We start from the raw sequence: 22,395 nt of genomic DNA, 5'->3' as shown, positions 1-22,395 counted from the left end.
TTCGGTTTCGGCATTAATATATGCTCTTCGTGGTTGGACGAGGACAAATCAGCTTTACCTGACCGTTAAAGTCCTCAGAATGTTTGCATTTTATGCATTAAAATAAGCATTCTTCAAATCTTCGTAGATCACACCTAGATGGAACCGGTTATTGAAATATTATTAGGATTTTATCAATATATATATATATATATATAAAATTATGATCCAAATCAAGTGGCTCCTGCCCTCATTTTTATTTGGTAAAGGTTGCATGGCTGGAGAAATTGATTCTTTACAATGATATTCAACAGTGATTGGCCGATGTTGGATGCGTAAAAGTAGTGGTGCATATTTTCTACATTTGATGCGTCCATTTTTAATACGTTCTATATACTTATTTTTGATTTTTATTATATGATTCTTTAATTAAAATCTTACTTTGTATGAGAAATACATAATAATCGCACCTCCTAAAAGTGGAAATATATTTAATAAGGAGCGTAGATAGAATCAAAATCTAATCAAATAAAGAATATATAGCATTGGTTTATTTTGTGTGAGAATTAGCCCATAAGGGCCCATCTCGAATTCAAGTCGGTAGCACCCATCATCTTTAATTTAAAAATTGAAAAAAAAGGACCAGAATAGAGGTACCATTTTCCTCTGCCCTATATGCCGACCGTTGTGAGGATAAGGCCGCAGAATCATGGCCGGTGATGACTCCATGGGCCGTTCAAACTGTCATCGGTCGTTGGGTCGCGCACAACCGCCGCCATGATCGTAGGTGGGTGCAACGACTGAAGCTTATCCCTCATCTGAAATCGCTATAAGATCCCTCCTTCCCCTCCACTGGATCCACCATCAAGCTCTCTCCTTTTTTCTTCTTCACCTCTGGTGCCCGATGTGCCGCCACAACCGAGCTCCGCCACCTCCCAATCTCCTTCTTTCTCTTTGAATTTCTGGTTGCCCTACTTCCTCTATTTCGAGACCTGCCTCTCTTCGTCGGAAGCTGCTATCGCCGCCACCGCAAGATCCACTGCCACTGCAGCTGCCGCTAAGCTCCCTTTCTCCTCATCCATTTTCTTCTTTAACTGAGCCTATTCCCTTGTTTTCGAGCCAAGCTAAGAGTGTTTCCTTAGCTTCTCCCTTTTTGCTAGCTGTCGCAGCTGCTGCCGTTGGCTGGCCAGTGACCCTTCGCCGCTATAGCCCGGCTACAATCACCTCCCCCGCCCTCTTCTCCTCACTTCCCTCTCCTCTTCCCTCTCTTCCTTCCTGTTTTTTTATTCTCTTATTATTTCTTATTTCCTTCCTATTTTATTCTTAATTATTAATTCAAAAAAAATGGATTTGCTTTCCTAGCAGCTATTTCCTCTTTGGCCTATAGATTAGATGCTGGAATGGCTCGTGCCATAGATAGACCAAACCTAGACCCCTGATGAACCTAGACTGAAACTCTATGTTCTTTCTCTTTCTCTCTCTAAGCCTCTTTTTCTCTCTAAACCAGACATAGAGATCTTAGTTCAATGCCCTGGCTTCCTTTTTGCTCAAATCCAGGTTGACCTAGGGTAGAGGCCCCCGCATCACCTCGATGTCTGAGCAACATACTAGACCGTACGTACCCTCATTCTTGTCAGGTGCCTCCATAGAATTTGGTTATCCTTGACTCTTTAAGCTACTTAAATCATGTCTGATGACCAATTAAGTTCACCTTGCTCGGATTGACATGAGCAGTCGGATACTGCCACCTGACCAAACTGATTTGGGGGCATGAGATTGTTTTCCCAATAGTGTTTTAAATTGTTACTTTGCTTGGCTGCTAAGATAATGATAAAATTAATAATATTTTAATAATATTAAAATATGCAAACCTAACCTGTCTATCTGAAATGAAATTTTGAAGTGAGAAAAGATAAGTAACCCAATGCTTCAAAGTATATTTTTTGAATTTTGATAAAATGATAATTAGTTTATCGAATATGATTGTTATATATGTTTCATACTTATTCAAATAAGTCAGGCATGTTTTTGTTACAATATTTTTTTAAAAAATATTTTACATGTTATGTTATGAAATTTTAAAAATATGACTGGGTAAATTAATGAAATTTATTTATATGTATGTATTCTCAATACGACTATGATCCGGCTCCGCCGATAGAAATTATTCATTAGCCCTATTGACTTGTAATATGAGAAAGTAATTTCGACACTGAACCACTGGTGATTAAAATAGCGGTATTTGGAGACCGAACCACCGGTGGTTAAGAATAGTGGTATTTGGCACTTTGTGTATTCTGACTCATGCCACTAGATTACGTAGCCATAGCCTGATGCTGGGTTCCTATTATCAGTTTATGAAAATAATAGTAAACTTCAAAAGAAATATACGTATTATTCGAAAATTGATTTATTCCCAGTCAATATTTTGCTTGTTAACTAATTATTTATTTGTCATACTTAGACCCCACTTTGGAGTGTTATGTTGCTTACTTGACTAGTGTAGCTCATCATTTCTTCTTTCTTTATTTTTTAGATCCAAATTCATGATTGCTCGGGACTTGGAGGAGTGTGCTAGATCTTCTAAAGATATTCTCAGTGATTGGAGTTCTAGTTAGACTATTTAGACTATTTAGAACTTTTCTATTTAAATAAATGGTTGGCATATGTTGACTTATGTCACCTTAGAATAGTTGATTATAAGAATTATTTATATAAGATCTTGATTAAATTAATTTTTAAGAATTATTATTGCTTTGATATGATCTGTAGTCTTACAAGTTTGTATGGTCTGCCATGCAGGTATGTGGTGTCTGTTATGCTTTGGATTTAGGGCATGACATTTTGCCTAAAATTTTATAGGAGAGACGCAATGAAGCATAGGTTTAGCTTAACTTTGTCGCAAAATGAATAACTTGGATTCCATGTGAATGTGATATTATGGAACCAGTTCATTTTATCAGTTTTATTTCAAATCAATTGTTATTTAGGTTAATTGTAAACTATATCATGCAACCAAAAATGAATGGTCAAGTTACACAACTTTAGTTTTCTACTTTTTGTTTTGTGTTATGGTGGTAGCATGCGGATTTTATTACCTTTTAATTTTTACTAATAAAATAAGCAAAGTTTATTACTATTTTTATGAAGTATATTCATTCTTTTTTCTTTATAAGCAAAAGCAACAAATATTGATGCAAAACAAAAGGCAAAATGATATCCAATAGACAAAGGTAAAACTATCTGAGATGAGACACAAAATTAGTCTAGCTCTTATCTCAAAATTCATGTCTTTGGATTGATCTTGGTCAAGCTTGTCATGGTCCTGGGCCTAGTTTAAGTTTCTTTACGTTAGGGTACTGAGTAGACTTCCCATTTTTTGTGAAATTCCTTAATGCCAAAAAGGTCCATGTCATGGTATATAAAAAAACATTTGGCTCTGACCTCTGAGCAATCCATATTGCAATTCAATAAATAGTATTATATAATTTCCTAGAAATATCTATACATGACTAAGGTTTATTGTTTTGTTTGATCTCTAAGGCCCATAACCCATGGTCCATCCTATTGTAGTCATTTTCTCTTGGGAGGAGAGGTGGAAAGGGAAAGAGAGAAGTTGTTATTAAAGTTCCATATGGAATAACTTGTTGCATCAGGTTCTTCCCAAGGAATAAATTGAGTCCGAGGGCACATAAACTATGTCTCGAATATATAGAAAGCTTTGTTCATTAATAAAATTAGTCAATAACTCTTCATCAGAAGTAGCTTCTCAACGCAAGCGATGAGAATAAAATATGGTTGGTCCAGACTACTTTTACTAAAACATGTTAAAGAAATACATGCATGGTTTTGGAATCTAGCTATAACTCACAATTATAATGTTGAACGAAGGAATAAAATGGGCCATTGGGAATGTGGAGGTCAATTTGCTTGAAAATTGTTCTTTAATGAAAGTGATAGAAGATTGAGGACACTATAGTGATTGAGGGAATATAATAGTTTTGAACAGCTAGGATTTGAACAAACTAAGGATTATATTTTATAATGAGATGATAAAAAACATATCACTAGTGCTCATCACTTAGGACAATGACCATGACTAATAAGTGTGGTAATAGCATGTTTGTTTTTCTTAAGATGATAACGACTGTTTTATTTTATTGAGAGAAGTGATTATAATTTTCATCATAGCCTTGGATCCAATTATTTCACTGAAAACTATAGCAACAAGTCACCCATGCTATATTCTATAGATGCTATAGACTTTCAAATAAGGGCAACATTTGATGCTAGACAAATTAAGATTGCAAGCATATATCCTGAAACTATGAGAATACCAAGAAAGTTTGGACAACTTTGATTGCAATAAGAAAGATTGCCATGGGAAATTAAATGATAGAAGGTAATGCACTTCATAAAGGACAAACGAAGGTAGCTCTAAGAGGATGTCTAATGTGAAGCAACATAATATCAACAATATTCTGCATAGGTTTGGCATACTCTGGTGTTTTTTTTTCACAAGCTCAACAACGCATGGAGCAATACAAGGATAGCGTGATTGATTAGAAATTTTCATTGGACGTGTCTATCAAAATCAATGAAGATGACTCAACAATATTGATTTCTAGACTCTAATTATCAAGTTTTGCAAGGTTTGCTCGTTGAAACAAGCGAGCGGCCGATATCATGACTCTTTACATGACATCAGATTCTTCAATAGCGATATGTTTCTTGCATGATAAATTTTGTTCCATCATGTATTAAGATATCTATTCTAGAAAATATATGTTATTGGTGGCTCAATTTGAGAAATCTAGTATAATTTCTTCTGCGCGAGAGGTTGTTTCGTTTTTATTTTTTATTTTTTTATTTTATATGAGTGATGGATTGTGTTGCCTCTTTGTTGCCCTGCCCTCGGGGAACTCATTAAGATGGTTGCAGCAGATATAAAAGCAATGCGCTTTCCCTGGATTCGCGGCAAGCGTTTTCGATTTTGGAGCCGTGGGTTGGAGGCTACCGGGAGTCTTCGTGATCCTTCATTTGCGTCTTGGGGACACTCTCTACTACACCGTTGAGCAAACACCAAATATATCCAATCAAAACGTACCACGAGTCGAACAAAGCCAATCGCTCATCCTAACCGTCTGATCGAACGATCTAACGGCTACAGCACGAAGCACACCAGAACCCGCAGATCTATCAAGGTGGGGCCCAGTTAGCCAATCCATCTCTCGATCCAACGGTCACTGACAACGGTGCAAGCCGCCAAACGAAGATTCTCCTCCCCCCCGTCGAAATCCCAACAACATATGCATGAAACGTTATATGACGGTCAATAAATTTCTATGAGCTCGTTCAAGGACTATGTTGACCGGCGACGGCAGTCAGTTGGAGAGACCATGGATCGATCATCTGCGCCATTAGAACAGAAAACAGCAGCATAGAATGCTGCCACGTAGTACCACTCCCTCTCCCTCCGCCGCGCCGTCCACGACACCATTCATTGTAACGCCTCTGGTTTCAATCATCCGAGGGAGGAAAGATCCCTCCTAGTCCTGGTGGACCTGATCTCCAACCAAAAAGCCCTAAAAGATCTTTAGATTCCGTCATTAAAATACCTTCCCTATTGAATTCTCGAATCGAATCCACAATCCCGAGATTTTTTCCTCTGCAAAAAACCGTCCAGGATTCGACCCCAAGCATCGAATTCGTGAGCCGAGGGGGAGATCCCGGGGAATGGACTCCCTGGAGACATAGAGCATCGGATTCGCGCTTTGTTGTGGTGAGGTTTTGTATTTTGGGGCGCAAAGTTTTGATTTTTGAGGTGCTGGGAGGGCCATGGCGGTGCACTTGGGGTCGGTGCCGATCAAACTTGGGGTCCTCTCGGAGTCTGATCACATGTCGGTGGCGTCGATCAATCTCTTCGTGGCGCTGCTGTGCGCGTGTATAGTGATCGGCCACTTGCTGGAGGAGAATCGGTGGATGAACGAGTCCATCACTGCCCTTCTTATCGTGAGTTCTATGGGGATAAAGATTTAATCTTTTTGGTCTTTATTGCAGAAATTTAGTTTAATTGGACTGGTTTGATGTCAGGGGCTGGGCACTGGAGTGATTATTCTTCTAACTACTAAAGGAAAGAGTTCGCATCTTCGAGTCTTCAGTGAAGAACTCTTCTTCATATACTTGCTTCCGCCAATTATTTTCAATGCTGGGTAAGTTTTGTTGGATAGTTGTACCTCCATGTTTTGCTTCACAACTGTTTTCTGATTTAGGGTTAAATTTAGTTTTAACTTGCTAATAATGTTGGATTTGTTTTTTTTTTTTCTGCCTTTTTTTTTGATGCAAGATGCACCCAAGTTCAGTTTTTAAGTTTTACTATTGGAGCCAAATTTGGTGTTATCTACATTTAAAAATTTGTAACTGAACCTTGGGTTATTCTTGGCAAAACTTTGATTACCCGTGGTGGGCATTTCAACTCTAGGCCCTGCCTTAATTAGGGCAGAAAAATGTTAATGACTTAAGATGGTGAGATTTCCAGGCAGTGAGGGACTGAGGATCGTGACAACATGACAATCCTTGTCGTCCCTTCATTTTCACTTAGCTGATGCCTAACTTTGTTGTTATTGCTATCATATCTCCATGTAAGTTTATTTGGCTATGTATTAGGAGTTATATGAGTAAGAATTTAGAAAATATACATTATCTGATGATACTTGATGTTAATAGAAGATGATTTTTGCAAAATATAATAGTAAAGAGCTTGTTTAGCCATTTCTCTGACAGCAACAAATAAGGTGTCGAACATAGGCTCATATCCCAATTGTAAAACTTGAGAATAAAAAAATTGGATAGCTAAGGACATTATACTTCTCAAACCCAAGCGTGTTCTTGTCAATTAGCCTCCTATTGGCTATGATATATCCTCTCTCCTAACATGTCAATTAGTCTGCTCGAAATAGCTAGCAGTTCATTTCATAACAAAATCCCCAAATGTGCAATCCTGGGTTTCAAAATGGCATATTTTGAATTACCTAACTTCAATGCAGAAGTGTTTAAATAACCTTGATCTATCCAGAACCCGGTACAAGGGAGTCTACTTGCACTTCACTTAAGCCATCACACCAAAGTTTCATATTGCCCAAATTTCAGAAAAATATGTATTAAGTGCAGTTTCTGCTTTATTCTTATAAATTTAGCTGTACGTTATTTTTGCACCTGTTGGTTATGCAGATCTTGTTAAAACCGGAAGTCTTGGATGTTGACAATGAGCATTCATTTTAAATGTATGTTACAATTCTGACCAATTTTCTTATGCACCAGGTTTCAAGTAAAAAAGAAACGGTTCTTCCGCAACTTCATGACAATTATGCTGTTTGGTGCAGTTGGAACACTGATCTCCTTTATTATTATTTCACTTGGTAAGTTCGCGATCTCTTTGTATTTAATTGCACTATAAATATTCCAAGGAAAAGAATTTCAGCATAAATGTAATTGCATAAGTTTTTATGCCATGAAACCGTAACATGGCAAATGTTGTATTTATCAGAAATTGTCTTTTGTTGACTTTGCTGTCTGCAAGACAGAAACCTTAGTATTGCACTTGTTCAGGTAGTTTATTATCCTCTTATAAGGGCGTATTCTGAGTTGATTAAATAGCTTTTCCGAATACATGCATGCTGCAGTTCTGAGTTCAAGAAAATTCAGGCACAGCTCATTGAGCATCTAGTTTTCAAGATGACACTGGGTGAAATTAGTTTGGTTGATGGATTTATTAAGCATTTAGTTAGGAGGCTAAAAAATATAAGATATGAAGAATTATACCAGAAGATTGATGTGGGCGGAAACAAAATCAGAATGCATCAAAAGTTTTCAAACTTTTTAAATCTTAAAATAGGCATGGGATTTGAAAATTCAGAAGATTTCAAAGAATATGAAATATTTCTGTGTAAAATTTATCATCATGTCTCCATCTTCCTTTTTTTCCTAACTGCATTTCTGCGGGCAAACATATCCTCTGAAAATAGTCAACTATGAAAATCTGAATTTATCTAGTGAGAGAAAAGTAAGGAAGTATGAATTTAGGTGTAATTGATGCTTGCCCTTAGCTGAATGTGGGCCCATATTTTTTAGTGATAAAAATTTAACCCTGCTGCACCGCTAGCAGATAGTGGCTTTTACATGGTATAATGGTGTTCCAACCAAGTTTGTTTTGCTTTTTTTCTGCTCGCTCCCGTGATTTTATTTTTCTTTCTCGATGCTGCTTCTCTAGTGCCTCTGCTTGCTGAGTATGCACGCAGAAATTATTGTGCTCTGGCCTTTCTGCTTCTTTGGGTTTATTTCAGCCTTTTCTTGACCATGGCAAAACTTTTCTTCATGTGATATTGCTAAGACATTTCAGAACTGCTATGAGCTAAACGGAACGATAAGAGGATAGAAGGGATTTCAATTTGGAGCCTCTTATAGATCTCATCATGGGAGTAACGTATTACTAGTTTAATTGATAATTTTGTAGTCAGTGCGAACAGTAAGCAAAAGATTTAACCTGTAACTATTAATCTTTAGGAAGTCAGACAGATTGCATTTTCCCTATATTATCATATTATTCTGATCCATGTGAGTAATCTAAACAATATACTGAAACATGATATGGAGTGTCTTCTAAGATTAGCATTTTAAGTGGTCTCCAGAGTGGAAACTCAACTAGAGTGATACTGGAGGTGTTGTTCTGGAATCTCAAGAAGGCCTGATTCTAAGAGGAATATTTTTAAAGATTTGGGAATCTCTAAGGAAGAGAAAAGTATACAAACTGCTGTTTTTCTATATGATGCATCACATTTATTTCTCGACCTTCATCTATTGTCCAGGAGCAATAGGAATAATTAAAAAAATGGATATAGGTGTTCTGGAAATTGGAGATTATCTTGGTAAGCTCTCTTATTGCACGCTCTTTGCTTTTTTTACCTCAATTCTTATGTTCTTTTTTGCTATCACTTGTTTCCTGAGCTCTCAAACTTCCTTCTATTTATATATTTGCAGCAGTTGGAGCGATCTTTTCTGCAACAGATTCTGTTTGCACCTTGCAGGTTCCGAACATCTCAAATTTGTGTTATAGGCAAAGCTTAAGATATAATAGTTTACCATATTTGGAAATTGTGTACTTGAAAAACAGGTTCTCAGTCAGGATGAGACGCCTTTACTTTATAGCCTGGTTTTTGGCGAAGGTGTTGTAAATGATGCCACTTCAATAGTGCTTTTTAATGCAATCCAAAACTTTGATCTAGGAAATATTGATGCTGTTACTGTTTTGAAGTTTGTTGCAAACTTCTTTTCTCTATTCTTTACCAGCACTTTTCTTGGAGCATTTGTAAGTTTGTTATGCTTCTGTAATGTAGTTCATTTTCATAAAAGAAACATGCCCTCCAACTTGCAACTTTTCTGTATCCTTTTCCAAATGGCCAGAGTTCTATTTCTGGCTGATATTTGTTCTCTTTCTTCTGCAGGCTGGATTGTTTAGTGCTTATATCATCAAAAAGTTGTATTTTGGCAGGTTGGTGATGCAAGAAACCTAAACTTCTCTTAGTGTTTTCTTTTGCATTGCAGTTACCATAAAGCCAACCTCAAATAGTTGGAATATGGCTGGATGGTTATGGTTAGCTGTGGAAAAATTTTATTAGTGTAGGAGTACTGAAAGAACTGGATTGGTGCTGCAGTTTTTTCTTTTCTTATGCTTTCCATACTTAAAATAAAACACTGATAATTGCAGCACCCTTTTGTAGTTATTAATATTATTTTATAATGTAGCAACATGATGCGATACTATCAAAAGTAAAATCAAATTTTCCTGTTTTCTTCTAAAGATCTCATTGCTTATATTTCCATTTAATAGACATTCTACTGATCGTGAAGTTGCAATTATGATACTTATGGCTTACCTTTCCTATATGCTGGCAGAAGTGAGTGTCTTCTTTTAAATCAACAAACATATTTAGAAACAGTCTGGCTTTCCCTTGTCTCCATGATGCTTGATATTTCATTTACTAAGTTAAACACATCACTGACAACTTGTTTCTTGTTGCAGCTATTAGATTTAAGCGGTATTCTAACAGTGTTCTTCTGCGGAATAGTAATGTCGCACTATACTTGGCATAATGTGACAGAAAGTTCCAGAGTTACCACCACGTATGCAATTTCTTGATAGCTCCTAGCTATATAAACTATTGCTTCTCATGTTTTACTTGTTCCTTCTCTCACTGTTCATGTTATGATATTAATATATTGCTTTTTGACTTACTGTCTCAGGCATGCCTTTGCAACATCGTCATTTATTGCAGAGATTTTTCTCTTTCTTTATGTTGGCATGGATGCATTAGACATTGAAAAGTGGAAAGTGGCCAGTAACAGGTACGGTATATGTCACATTCCTATATGAACGTTTGTGGACTAGGAAACTTCTTGTGAGCCGAATACTGTAGTTTCTTTGAATTGCTCTAAATTTTTTTATATAATTAGAATAGGAAGGAGATCTCAGTATGGTATAAGCAAGGTCTCAATACATGATTGCATTGACACTGTTCATGTGTCCATGTTTCATGCTTGTGATATGAAATGCTACTTTAGGTTGGCTCATATTGCCATTTTGGTTTCCGATGAAAAAACATGATAAGTTTTTAGTTTCAAAAATAGTACTTCTTGAACGTAAATCATATGAATTAATCACACAAAAACATACATGTTAGACATTGCATCATTGATGTCTTTTTATCATGAAGTCACATTGAGTTAATGTTTTGCATGCATCTCATGATTACTATCAGGGCCAAGGTCCGCCGTACCGGGTCCGGTGGGCGTACCGGTTGCCTACCGGACCGGTACGGGCCGGTTCGTACCATGTTTCGGGCGGTACGAACCGGGAAGCTCTTCCCTGCCGGAACTGGGGAAGAAGAAGAGAACCAGAGAGAGCGCGGGGAAGAGAGGGAGGGAGCCCACCTTCGGCCGCCATCGAAGAGCCGCGGAGGGGCGTCGGAGGCCGGTGGCGGGCGGCGGAGCCCGGCGGGGGACGGGGGAACCTGCGGGGGCGCTGCGGAGCCCGGCGGGGGACGGGGCAACCGATTTGCCGACTTCACTTAAAATCCCCAAATTTAAAACCGCGGCCGCGTCCCCTGTTTCTTTCGAAACAATGGACGCGGCCGCGGCCTCGGCCTCTGCAGCGCCCCCGCGGGTTTCCCCGTCCCCCGCCGGGCTCCGCCGCCCCCCACCGGCCTCCGACGCCCCTCCGCGGCTCTCCGATGGCGGCCGAAGGTGGGCTCCCTCCCTCTCTTCCCCGCGCTCTCTCTTTTTCTCCTCGTCTTCTTTGTCTCCGGCAAGGAACCGGCCTGTACCGGTTTCCACGGCTCCGGCGTACCGGTAGCTGGCCGGACCGGTTTGTACCAGTCCGTACCGGCCGGTACGGGCTGGTTCGGCATACGCTGATCAGGGCCTTAGCTGTCATTTTCTACATCTCATGATTACTATCGGGGCCTTATCTGTCATTTTCTATGTATGAGGCTTCCAACTTCTTAATCTATTATAGACATCTTGGAACCTTAGGTTTATATTCAAGTACTTATAGCATCATGTCTTCAAGAATCACCTAAAAAAATCAAGATTGATCTATTTTATTCCCTATTTTAATTAGAATTGCAACCATACATTTAAAGAAAATATGATCTTACCGATGTATGTTCTGGTGGATGGATTAATATAACCTACACAGCTGCATTGAAATACAATGATGCGGAACATAATGGGTCCTTTTTTTAACCTCTAGTCGAAGTTGCTCTTTCTCTCGAATGCTTTAGGCTCTGTTTGCTTTTTTGAACAAATGTGACTAAGGTCCGCAAAATCGGTACCAAGAACCATACCGGTATGTTACCGGTTCGGTACGGTAAGGTCAGTATACACCCCATTCTAAGATAGGTTTTCAATACTTTTTGTTACTTTCAGCCATGGTACCGTTTGAAATTGGGCAGGATGGCTCAGTATTGCGTCGAAACGGTTTTGCTTGATTTGGACCATTACGGACTGATTCGACTCATATATCAAATCGAACCTCGGTAGCATATTGATACATTATCGATATGATATGGTTGGTACGGGATGATACAAGTCGGCAGCAGACCTTGGCTTTGACATTTATAGAACAACAAATGATAGAACCTGCAGTCCTGTGCAGCGTATTTTGTGCAGAAAAGGGATATGCTGTTATAGTCAACCACTTTTTAAAAGGTTTTTATTTCATGGATTCAGCTTGCAAGGTTCCGCCCTACCATTGCAGAAGATTGACTTCTGGGCGAGTTCAGTAGCAAAGTTGCCGGTTATTCAATATCTGCATCTTCAGAAATTCGATTCAGCATTTACTTCTTGCCCATATAGGTTCTTCTTAGGGTGAATTTTCTGGAACCAATAGTCATGAAAGAAATTCTATTGGTCGTGGATAAACAAGAATTGAGGCCAAGACAAGCAAATAAGTATTGTAGAACCTCAATCACCCTCAGACCAAGTGGTCTACTATGAATCCGATATCCATGCTTTTAGGCTTCCTATTGTTTTAAGAAATGTAAGAGAATTGTACCTCGCACCCTGACAAATATATATTTTTTTCATGCAGCTCTCTTTTAACATTATTTTATGTTCACTCCACTTTTCATTTGTTATCAATTAGATCGTAAAAGGAGTACAGTTCAGCCAAAATAATGGAAAGTTATGGAGGTGTAAACTTTGCAGAAAAATGTAGAATAGGAGGTGGTGGCACATTTCAAAGAGATGACGCCAGTGAGCTGTAGATAAGCATATTTTTTAAGTTTTAAACTGATGAAAGCTTAGAGGTAAAAATTTAGATTGAAGTAGAGCCAGAGGAATAGACTCTATACTAAAATATGTTCATGCAAAAACCCTGCAAAGGATGCCTAGTTTAAACAAGAATTTTTAGTCAGTTGTTGTAGATAATGGCACGAGCATCCATTGGATGTTGAAAGTGTGTTCTTGCATGGAGCTATTAAGCAGTCTATATGAGTGTGTCATCTGGCTACAAACAGTAATTAGAAGACCACAACATCAACAAGTAAACTTGACCCATGATATTAAGCACTACTATCTAGGGCATGATTTAGCTTCTGAATTGCCATTAGATATGGCTATAAAAATTGCCACATTGGTTGATGCAGGATGATCTCAAATCTGATATCCAAAAGGATATTGGGACTACCAAGTTTTAGATTTCCTGAGTTTTCATTTTCAAACAATGGTTTAGCTTGCTGAAATCAAACAGCAATGCAGTACTTTCTGAAGGACACTAATGTAGTCTGGCATCATGGTGCAATGGAAGATTTAAAGTGGAACTTTAGATAAATCACCAAGAAAGATAGTTGCATTATTAGATCATAGATTAATGCCTCCAAGAAGAGGTTAGAGCATTACAAGATAGAAGTAAATGGATGAAGACTTCTCTAGGCACCACACACAGTATTCAACACTCGACAGGCCCTCTAAGAATTACTTGGATCTCCTTGTCTTTCTTCCTTCAATCTTCCTTCTCTCTGTCATCTTTCTAGTAGGCGGCTACCATGAGATCTCTTTCCTGAGATCTCAACATGAGAAACCTTAACGCATGCCCTAAAGCCCCACATGCCCCTCCTATTTATGGTAGGATGGACGCCACTCCAAGGAAAACCCTAGATAAGTGGGCAGAACCTAGGGAAACCCCAATTGGCCGAGCACTTAGTGAAGCCCTAGGCCCGTGGTTTGGGCCCAACCCATAAACACAGCCAATTTGGGTTATCCGGCCTACTTGAACCAACTTATGCCAAGAGTCTAGTATATATGTGCAATCATATTTTTTTTTTTCTGCTGAAGCGGGTGCTTCATACAGAACGTGTATGAATACACCCAATAAGATCAAAATACAATATCTCGCGGAGTGCCAGTGGCAGCTCCCCCTCCCCTGACCAAAGGGCGTAACCCGAATGGTGGGCCGCATAGGCGGCCACCCAATCAGCCGCCCCATTGGCCTCCCGAAATACATGCTTGGCCTGGATGGCCCCCCCATCTCTCATCATCCTGACTATATCGCGGATCAAGGGGTGGTCTAAGCTCTCACCCCTCAACCCCTTCTGAATCCATCCAATAACAGTAGCTGAGTCGCCCTCCAAAATAATCGAGCTGGTCCGCATCATCGCCCGTGCATGTCGAAGCCCCGCCCAGGCAGCGCGCAGCTCTGCTCCCGGGACTGATGTAGCGAACAACTGGCAGCCACCTGCGGCCACAACCCTGGAATACAGGTCCCGTATGACAAAACCTGCACCACCTCGCGAGCCGCCATCCAACACAGACCCATCAAAGTTGACCTTGAGGAAGCTCGGGGGTAGGGGCTCCCAGGTGAAAAACACCATCTGAGGAGCTGCCGGAGCAAGGGGGGAACCCCAGGTGTCCCGAGCTGTCAAAGGTCTAACTAAGGAAGGGATATGGCTGATCTCCGTGGCCTGTGCTCGAGCAAACTCTGCTGCAAACCTCGGTGACACCCTGCGCTGGCCGAGAGTACGAGCATTCCTTGCCAGCCAGATCTGAAGGGCTGTGCAAGTCGCTCTGATGCCCTCCTCATGAGTCTGCGGACTAGCTAGCCACTGCCGCGTCACACTAAGGAACTGTATCCGCGCACATCGGGCCCCCTGCGGGATCCCTGTCCACTGCCATGTCGACATCGCCCAAGTACACTGAAAGAGCACATGGTCCACTGTCTCCTCAGCTCCACATGTCCCGCACTCCGCAGGGATCCCCCAGCCACGCCTGCTCAGCACTGCTCTCGTCGGAAGGCGGTCCCAGAACACCTTCCACAAAAAGAGAGCTGCCCTCGGGTGGAGGCCGGACCTCCAGATCCAAGCGCAATCTGACCCCGGCTCGTGCTCTGGCTGAATGGCGCGGGAGAGGTCTCCCAGTCTAACACCGGCCCGGCTCGAAGTGCCCCAAACTCTGACATCCGGCCCCCCACATCCTGGTAGCGGGAGGGACCGAATCCTCACAGCTAGGTGTACCCCGAAGAACAGCCGTAACCTGGCCTCATCCCACTCTGCCCCTCCTGGTACTAGGAGATCGCACACCCGTAGCCCCTCCACTGCCTCTGTATCAACCATGGTCGGCCAGCGACTCAGGGGAAGGGTGTCCACCCACGCATCACTGGTCACATCAATACTCCGGCCATCGCCGATCAACCACCTGGTATGTGCTGCAACTGATGGCAGGTACCTCCCGATCTCGCGCCACATGAAGGAGACTCGACGACCGGTCCGTGCTGCTGCTAAAGCCCCCCGACCATATCTAGCTGCCATCACCTGACTCCAGAAGCTGTGTGGCACTAACATAAACTGGGCCGCGTGCCGGGCAATGAGTGCCTCACGCCTCTCAATGAGGGACTGCACCCCTAGACCACCCTCGCTAGTAGGAAGGCAAACTTGCTCCCAAGCTACCAGATGCACTCCATGGCCTCCACTATATGACCCCCACAGAAAGCTCCGAAGAAGGCGCTCGATCCTCAGCAGAATCGTCTTCGGTACCACTGTGTTGGCCATAAGGTACACCGGAATAGATCCCAGCACTGATCTGACCAATGTCACTCTCCCCATCATGGATAGGGAGGATGCCCTCCATCCCTCCAGCCTGCTCTGGACCCGCTGCACCAAGCCCAAGCACTCGGCCACCCGTAGCCTCCGACCCGTGATAGGGACGCCAAGGTAGGTCAGCGTCCCCTCCTGCTCCGGTACCTGCAGTATCCCTCTGATCTCCTGTCTGACTCCGCTCTCTGTGCTGGGGCTGAAGAAAATGGCAGACTTGAGGAAGTTCACTCTTTGACCGGATGCCATGCAATAGTCTGCCACCACCCTGCGTAGGACCCGTGCCTCTGGAATCCGTGCCCTGGCCAAGAGAAGACAGTCATCAGCAAAGAGTAAATGGGAGATAGGGCGAGCCCCCGGTGCTGGCACATAGGCCTCCAGCTCCCGGCTGGCACACGCTCCCTGCAAAGCACGGGATAAAATATCAGCACAGATAATAAACAAATAAGGGGATAAGGGACATCCCTGTCGTAATCCCATTGTGGACTCGAAGAAAATTGATGGAGTGCCGTTGACCAAGATAGAAAACTTTGGCCCCCGGACACACCCCATAATCCACCCAATCCACTGCCTGGAGAAGCCGTGCACCTCCAGTACCCGCTGGAGAAAACTCCACCTGATCCTGTCGTAAGCCCGCTCCATGTCCAGCTTGACTGCCATCAAGCTGTGCCGCTTCGATGCCCGCCGAAGATCCCACATCATTTCCTGGGCTAACATAACATTATGAGAAATATTTCTACCAGCTACAAAGGCCCCCTGTTCCTGATTAATGATGCCAGGTAAAAGGGGCTTCATCCTGCCCACCAAAATCTTTGCCACAACCTTGTATAAGGTTGTGCACAGGCTAATGGGCCTAAAGTGACAAGGCTCAGCCGCATCCTGGCGCTTAGGCATAAGCGTGATGAAGGTGGCCTTCCAATCCTCAGGCATCGCTGCCTGGGTGAAGAAGCACTGGATGGCCTCCACCACTGCTGGTCGGATAATACCCCAATACTGCCGGAAGAAGAAAGGGGGGAAACCATCGGGTCCCGGGGCCTTGTCAGCTGCCAAGGCCCAGACCGCCTCATGCACCTCCTGTGCCATCACCGGTCGGATCAAGGATGCACACTCAACCTCACCAATACCCACGTCCACCCTGAGAGGGTAGTGACCATCATGGGCCTCCTCATCCTCTGTCCATCTAGCGCGGAAAAAATCAAGCAAGACCTGTCGAATGGCAGGCTCACCCTCCACCCGATGGCCGGACCTATCGCGCAGGGAATGGATCATGCTCCGTCGTCTCCGGATGACTGTCGTCCGATGAAAGAAGCTAGTATTACGATCACCCTCGCTTACCCACTGCACACGAGATTTCTGTCTCCAGAAGACCTCATGTTGCCGTAGCAGCGAATGGTGAGTCGCAAGAAGGCCCCGAAGGTCAACCATATCATCCTCCGGAAGCACGCCCCCTAGGTCTTCCTTCCTTTGCAGCTCAGCGATCGAGGTCTCTATCCCCTCCAAACGCCGAAAAATGTTACCCACAACCTCGCGGTTCCAACGGCGCAAGCGCCTCTTGGTCAACTCAAGTTTGCGCGAGACCCGCCGCATGGCATCTCCGTGCACCGGAATCCGCCACGCGTCGCGGACAATATCCCAAGACTGGGGGTACGACAGCCAAACCTTCTCAAAGCGGAAGGGGCTATGGTGGGTGGGACTCGATGAGGTAGAAAGTAGCAGAGGGCAGTGATCCGAGGCAATCCGAGGGAGGTGAGTGACCCTACAAGTGGGGAATCGAAGGATCCAATCTGGGGACGCAAAAGCCCTATCTAATCTCTCCCAGACCCTAGCACTGCCACGCTGATTATTACACCAAGTAAACTGTGGTCCCGAAAAACCTAAGTCTACCAGGCCATTCCGCGACACAAAATCACGGAACTCCCTCCTGTCCACTCTATCAGTAAAGGCAACGCCCCCCCGCTTCTCATTCTCACACTGGATGCAATTGAAATCACCAACCACAACCGTCGGGATACCCTGGGCGGCCAGGTTGGTGATCTCCTGCCAAAGGACTCTCCTAACCCTGTGGTCCGTGCTCGCGTACACACCGCACAGCACCCACGGGGCAACATCAGGTCTCGACACGACCATGACTACCTGTTGGGGGCAGTTGTGAAAGACATCAACTGTCGTCACTCCACGCCTCCACAGGACCAAAATGCCTCCCGACAGCCCCCAAGAGTCGATCGCATAGGTCTGCCAGTCCCTCTCAAGGCGCCGCCTCAAACGTCCGAGCCCCTCGCCAGATAATCGGGTCTCACAGAGGAAACAGATCTCCGGACAATGGACCTGCACTAACCGTTTGAAAGAAGTCATGAAGGACGGCTTGGCCGCCCCCCTACAATTCCAAGCGAGAATCATCATGGGTCACAGTCCACATAGTCGGCCTCAGACTCCTCTCCTAGAGTCGCGGGAACATCCTCAGGCTCGACGCCCAGGATGCCTCGCTCCTCCTCCACATTGCCGGTCGTGGGTACAACCCCCATAACTGCCGCCCTGACATGCTGCAAGGCAGTAGAGTGGTCCATGCCCCCTCCTGCCACGGCCGTACTCCCCTCCAGACGTGGGGTGGGGTGGTCCCCCACCACACACCTACCTGGGGTGGTATCCTCCAGCACGCCCGGGGTCAGGGGTGTAAGGCCAAAATGAACGACCCCATCTAGGCCCGCACCCAACATAGGAAGGTCCTGGCTAGCAGCCGGGGGGATCCCCAGCCGCGAATCCAGCTCCCGACAGGGTGGGCTGTACTGGAAAGGCCCTGTGAGTGCCTCAGGGCCCCTGACCAAGGTCCACTCGTCCTGGGCCAAAGTGTCCGGCTCAGGGGGACCCGGGCTGCGCATACCCTGGCCCTGTAGGCCCCCGACATTGTGGACCAGGGGGACCTGGGCTCGCGGGCCATCCCCATGGCCCAACACCAGGTCAACCGGCGGCCCAGTCGCAGAATGGGCCTGCTGGCCCTGCGCAGCCAAAAACCCCCCGGCCCGGTCGCAAGGCGCGGCCCCATCCCCACGCGCGCCCCCGACGCGGGCCAGGAGCTCCCCTCCATGCGCATCCCCGACGCGGGGCGCGTCACCCGCTTGGATATGTGCAATCATATTTCACCCAAGTGCGAGAACTCAATAGATATTTAGTGAAATGATAAAAAGACGAACATGTATAGGATCGAATGTTAATTGGATTTCTAATCTAACATGTCCTCTCTTACTTAATATGTGTGCCATGGTCACAATGTAGTGAGGAGGGCTAGCCTCCTTATATATAAATATGTATGATTGTGCTAATTTTAGTAGAATGGATAGAAAAGTCTCTCTTCATGCATAGCATTTATTCTTGCAATTCAGTCCCTGCACCTTCCTTTATGCTCGATTAATCATTCTGAAAATATATGCCATTTCAAATCCATACCTAATTAATTTCATGGCCCATCAGAATTTTGGATTTATCAAATACAACTAAAAACTGATATGCGTGCAAAACCATTTTCAAAATAAATACATTTGGTTTTATTCAAAATAAATATATTATTTAATATGAAAATGATTCGATCAAAACATAGCTTGGTATCAAGATTCCATACTTGACCATGTCTCTTTTCTAATGTGGATGAAATCATAGACAGGTTCCTTATTGGACAATCCTTATTCCTCACTCATGACACGACATAGTAAACTAGTGTGCTCCAAGGATAAATCTAGGGTACCATAATTGGTACACAAGTTTGGCCTTAACTTCATTAACCAAAATCATAGTGGGTAGTCGTGCCCCCAAGTCAGGGGATCGCTTTATGAGAATGTCATCTTCAACAATGGTTTTCAAGAGGTGGCTGTGTCCCATTGATGGTTCAGTGTGAAGCTCACTCATGTATCAGTTCAAGATCAACTATTTTGATGCTTACGAAAAAAATAGCCAACCTCATCCATAGCTGTGAACCATCTTGAAGTGTAGAATGATCCAATACTTCCTGCAGAATACACATCTGTCTACTTGCTCATTCTACCCATAAGTGACACTTCTGGTCTTTGTCCCCCTCAAAGACTAATATGTGAAACAACCTTTAGCTGTTTATGACTATGAATAGAAGATATACCTATGTGATATCTCAAAATACGATGTTTAATAGGCAAATGGCTTTTTAGGGCATACCTACGTCCCAACACCTTCAACTATGAAGGCTGCAGTTGTGGCCCAACTCTAAATAGGATGATAAATTGATGAGCAATTGGGATTACAAAAATAGCAATAAAATTTCTTCTATTCTTAGATATTATTTTGCATTGAATTTTGAATTTCAGACCTGAAATGGTAATACCTGGCTTTTAAGAATTATAAATAAACATAGTTTTGCCACTAGCCTCTCACTGAAAGACATGATGGATCTATCATGATATTAATATATAATATTACTATGTAATGCGGTAAGTTCAATGGAGCCATTCTAGTACTAAGGAACGGAAGGAAAAGTAGAAGATAAATCTGCAGTCGGCTGCACCCTTACATCTCTCTTTTTATGCAGTCACATATATCAAGAAAAATAGAAAACCATGGGCTATAATTAGACTATAATATTGAAAACAAGAGGTCCATATTTACTATTAAACTTACTTAAACAGTGAACTTTATATATGTTGGGCATATAAGTTGTTCCTTGGTTATTAATTTGATTTCATTGGTAGCTTCTAATATTTATCCTGCCATGCAGCCCTGGAAAATCAGTTGCTGTCAGCTCAATTCTGCTAGGTATGGTATTGATTGGAAGAGCTGCTTTTGTTTTCCCACTATCTTTTCTTTCCAACTTAAGTAAGAAGTCTCCAAATGAGAAAATCACCTTTAAGCAGCAAGTGAGTATTCGGGACTCAAATTATTGTATATCTATTAAGTCAAATGTGAGAACAACTTCTAAAATTTCAATCTACAGGTCGTAATATGGTGGGCTGGTCTAATGAGAGGAGCAGTATCAATTGCACTTGCATATAATAAGGTTAGATGTGATCGTTTACCTACAAAATCTAATGTTTCTTTTGTATGAAAAAGAAGAATTTGCCTGTTTTTTAGTGTCTCCATTTGTGGAGTCTTATGCTTGTAGTTCAATATTCAGAGAGGTGAACATGTTATATTATTGGATATGAGTGGTCTGTAGTTTTTTTGTTTGAAAGAACCACTCAGCCTTTTTACGAGTATCACTGGTTTACAAGAGAAGCAAGCAACTCTTTAAATTTTCATGGTTGCTGCAAAGGAATCTAGATTGTTGTTTCTTTTGTTTCTTATGCTTGTAGTTCAATATTCAGAGAGATGATGATGGAGGACCATTGTAGAGGGAATAGAGAAGGAAGAGGAAGAAGAAAAGAGGAGGAGAAAAGAGAAGAAGAGAAGAGGAGGAAGGAGGAGAAAGGAGGCTAGATTTTATTCAATTCTTTAATGCCCTAATTTATGAGAGGGGTGGCCTTTATATAGGCCTTACATCAGGTCAAACAATTGACGACATACCAAAATTGGACTCTTAATCAGTTGACTAAGTCAATTGATTGATTATATACCAAAATCGATCCAATCACTCGACCCAATTACATAACTTAACAGCTAACCCAGTTGACTTGTCTAATAACAAATAACCGACCAAATTGACTTGATTAAACAAAAGCAAAATGCAGAAAATAAAATGACGCAGATTAGATTGGACCCAATCCAGGGCCCAACTCAATCTAGTGGCTCAAGATCATCTCCCAGTCGCAATGATGCCAATCCCTGGTGCGAACGCGAGCGAGTGGCTCTGATGTCCCCATCAACTCCTTCCAAGTGGAAAAAAATTCGTCTCCGTCGAGTGTATGTCTGGCCGGCTGTTGTACTGCTCCAGAAGGTCGGGGTCAAGGCGCTGCAACTCGGCTCTGAAAATCCACGTCACGTCAGACTCTAGTCGACCTTTCCACTGAACAAGATAACGTTGGTATCCACCGTTCTTGGTTGACATAACCTGCTCATCCAATATATGTTCTATTTGTTCTCTGCGTGCATGAAATTTTGGAGGTGGCGGCTCAACAGCAGGTAAAGGGTCAGGGTGATTAACAAGGGCTGACGTGTCAACAAAGGGGTCAGAAGGAATAATTGCTATTTTTTTTAGGGGACTAAATCTTTAATATTAAATGTCGCACTAATCCCATAGTTATCAGGAAGATCCACAACATATGCATTCGAACTAATTTTTCTTAGGACTTTGAATTGTCCCGCATTACGAGCTTGCAATTTCTTGAACGTTCCTGAAGGGAGTCGTACAGGCCTAACTCTTACCATGATATAATCTCCTACACTTAGCTCTTGGTAACGTCTGTGCAAATCAGCAAGGGATTTATATTTTAAGTTATTAGAGTGAATGCGTTTGCTGATTTTTTGATGCAATGAATGCAGGTGCGATGCAAATGACTGTGCAGGCTCAGACACTCTATGCTGATGAGACATGGAGATCAGGTCTATGGGCTGCCTAGGTTTGTAACCATGCACTACTCCGAATGGACTCATGCCTATGGACTTATTAACCGAGCTATTATATGCAAACTCAGCTATTGATAACACTAAATCCTAGGTTCTAGTATGTTCACCTACCAGACATCTCAACAAGTTTCCAAGGCTACAGTTGACGACTTCAGTCTGGCCAACGGTTTGAGGGTGGTAGGCAGAGGAGAATGGACTCATGCCTATGGACTTATTAACCGAGCTATTATATGCAAACTCAGTTGTCGGTAACACT

At 42.8% G+C, this 22,395-nt stretch overlaps 1 protein-coding gene across 1 annotated transcript; it reads left to right on the top strand.

Annotated features, from left to right (window-relative positions):
- Nucleotides 1-5,497: 5,497 nt before the first annotated feature.
- On the top strand, nt 5,498-20,953 carry LOC103700780 (sodium/hydrogen exchanger 2-like). Its single transcript, XM_039122769.1, has 12 exons — nt 5,498-5,991; nt 6,073-6,191; nt 7,300-7,397; nt 8,844-8,903; nt 9,016-9,062; nt 9,149-9,343; nt 9,480-9,526; nt 9,866-9,932; nt 10,058-10,158; nt 10,279-10,380; nt 20,356-20,494; nt 20,572-20,953. Exons 1-12 carry the CDS (start codon nt 5,818-5,820, stop codon nt 20,680-20,682), a joined length of 1,260 nt encoding a protein of 419 aa, XP_038978697.1. The 5' UTR covers nt 5,498-5,817; the 3' UTR covers nt 20,683-20,953.
- Nucleotides 20,954-22,395: the final 1,442 nt, after the last annotated feature.

The sequence above is a fragment of the Phoenix dactylifera genome, unplaced genomic scaffold (genome assembly GCF_009389715.1).
Source record: "Phoenix dactylifera cultivar Barhee BC4 unplaced genomic scaffold, palm_55x_up_171113_PBpolish2nd_filt_p 001742F, whole genome shotgun sequence".
Classification (NCBI taxonomy): domain Eukaryota; kingdom Viridiplantae; phylum Streptophyta; class Magnoliopsida; order Arecales; family Arecaceae; genus Phoenix; species Phoenix dactylifera.
This window is presented reverse-complemented; position numbering and strand designations above follow the sequence as displayed.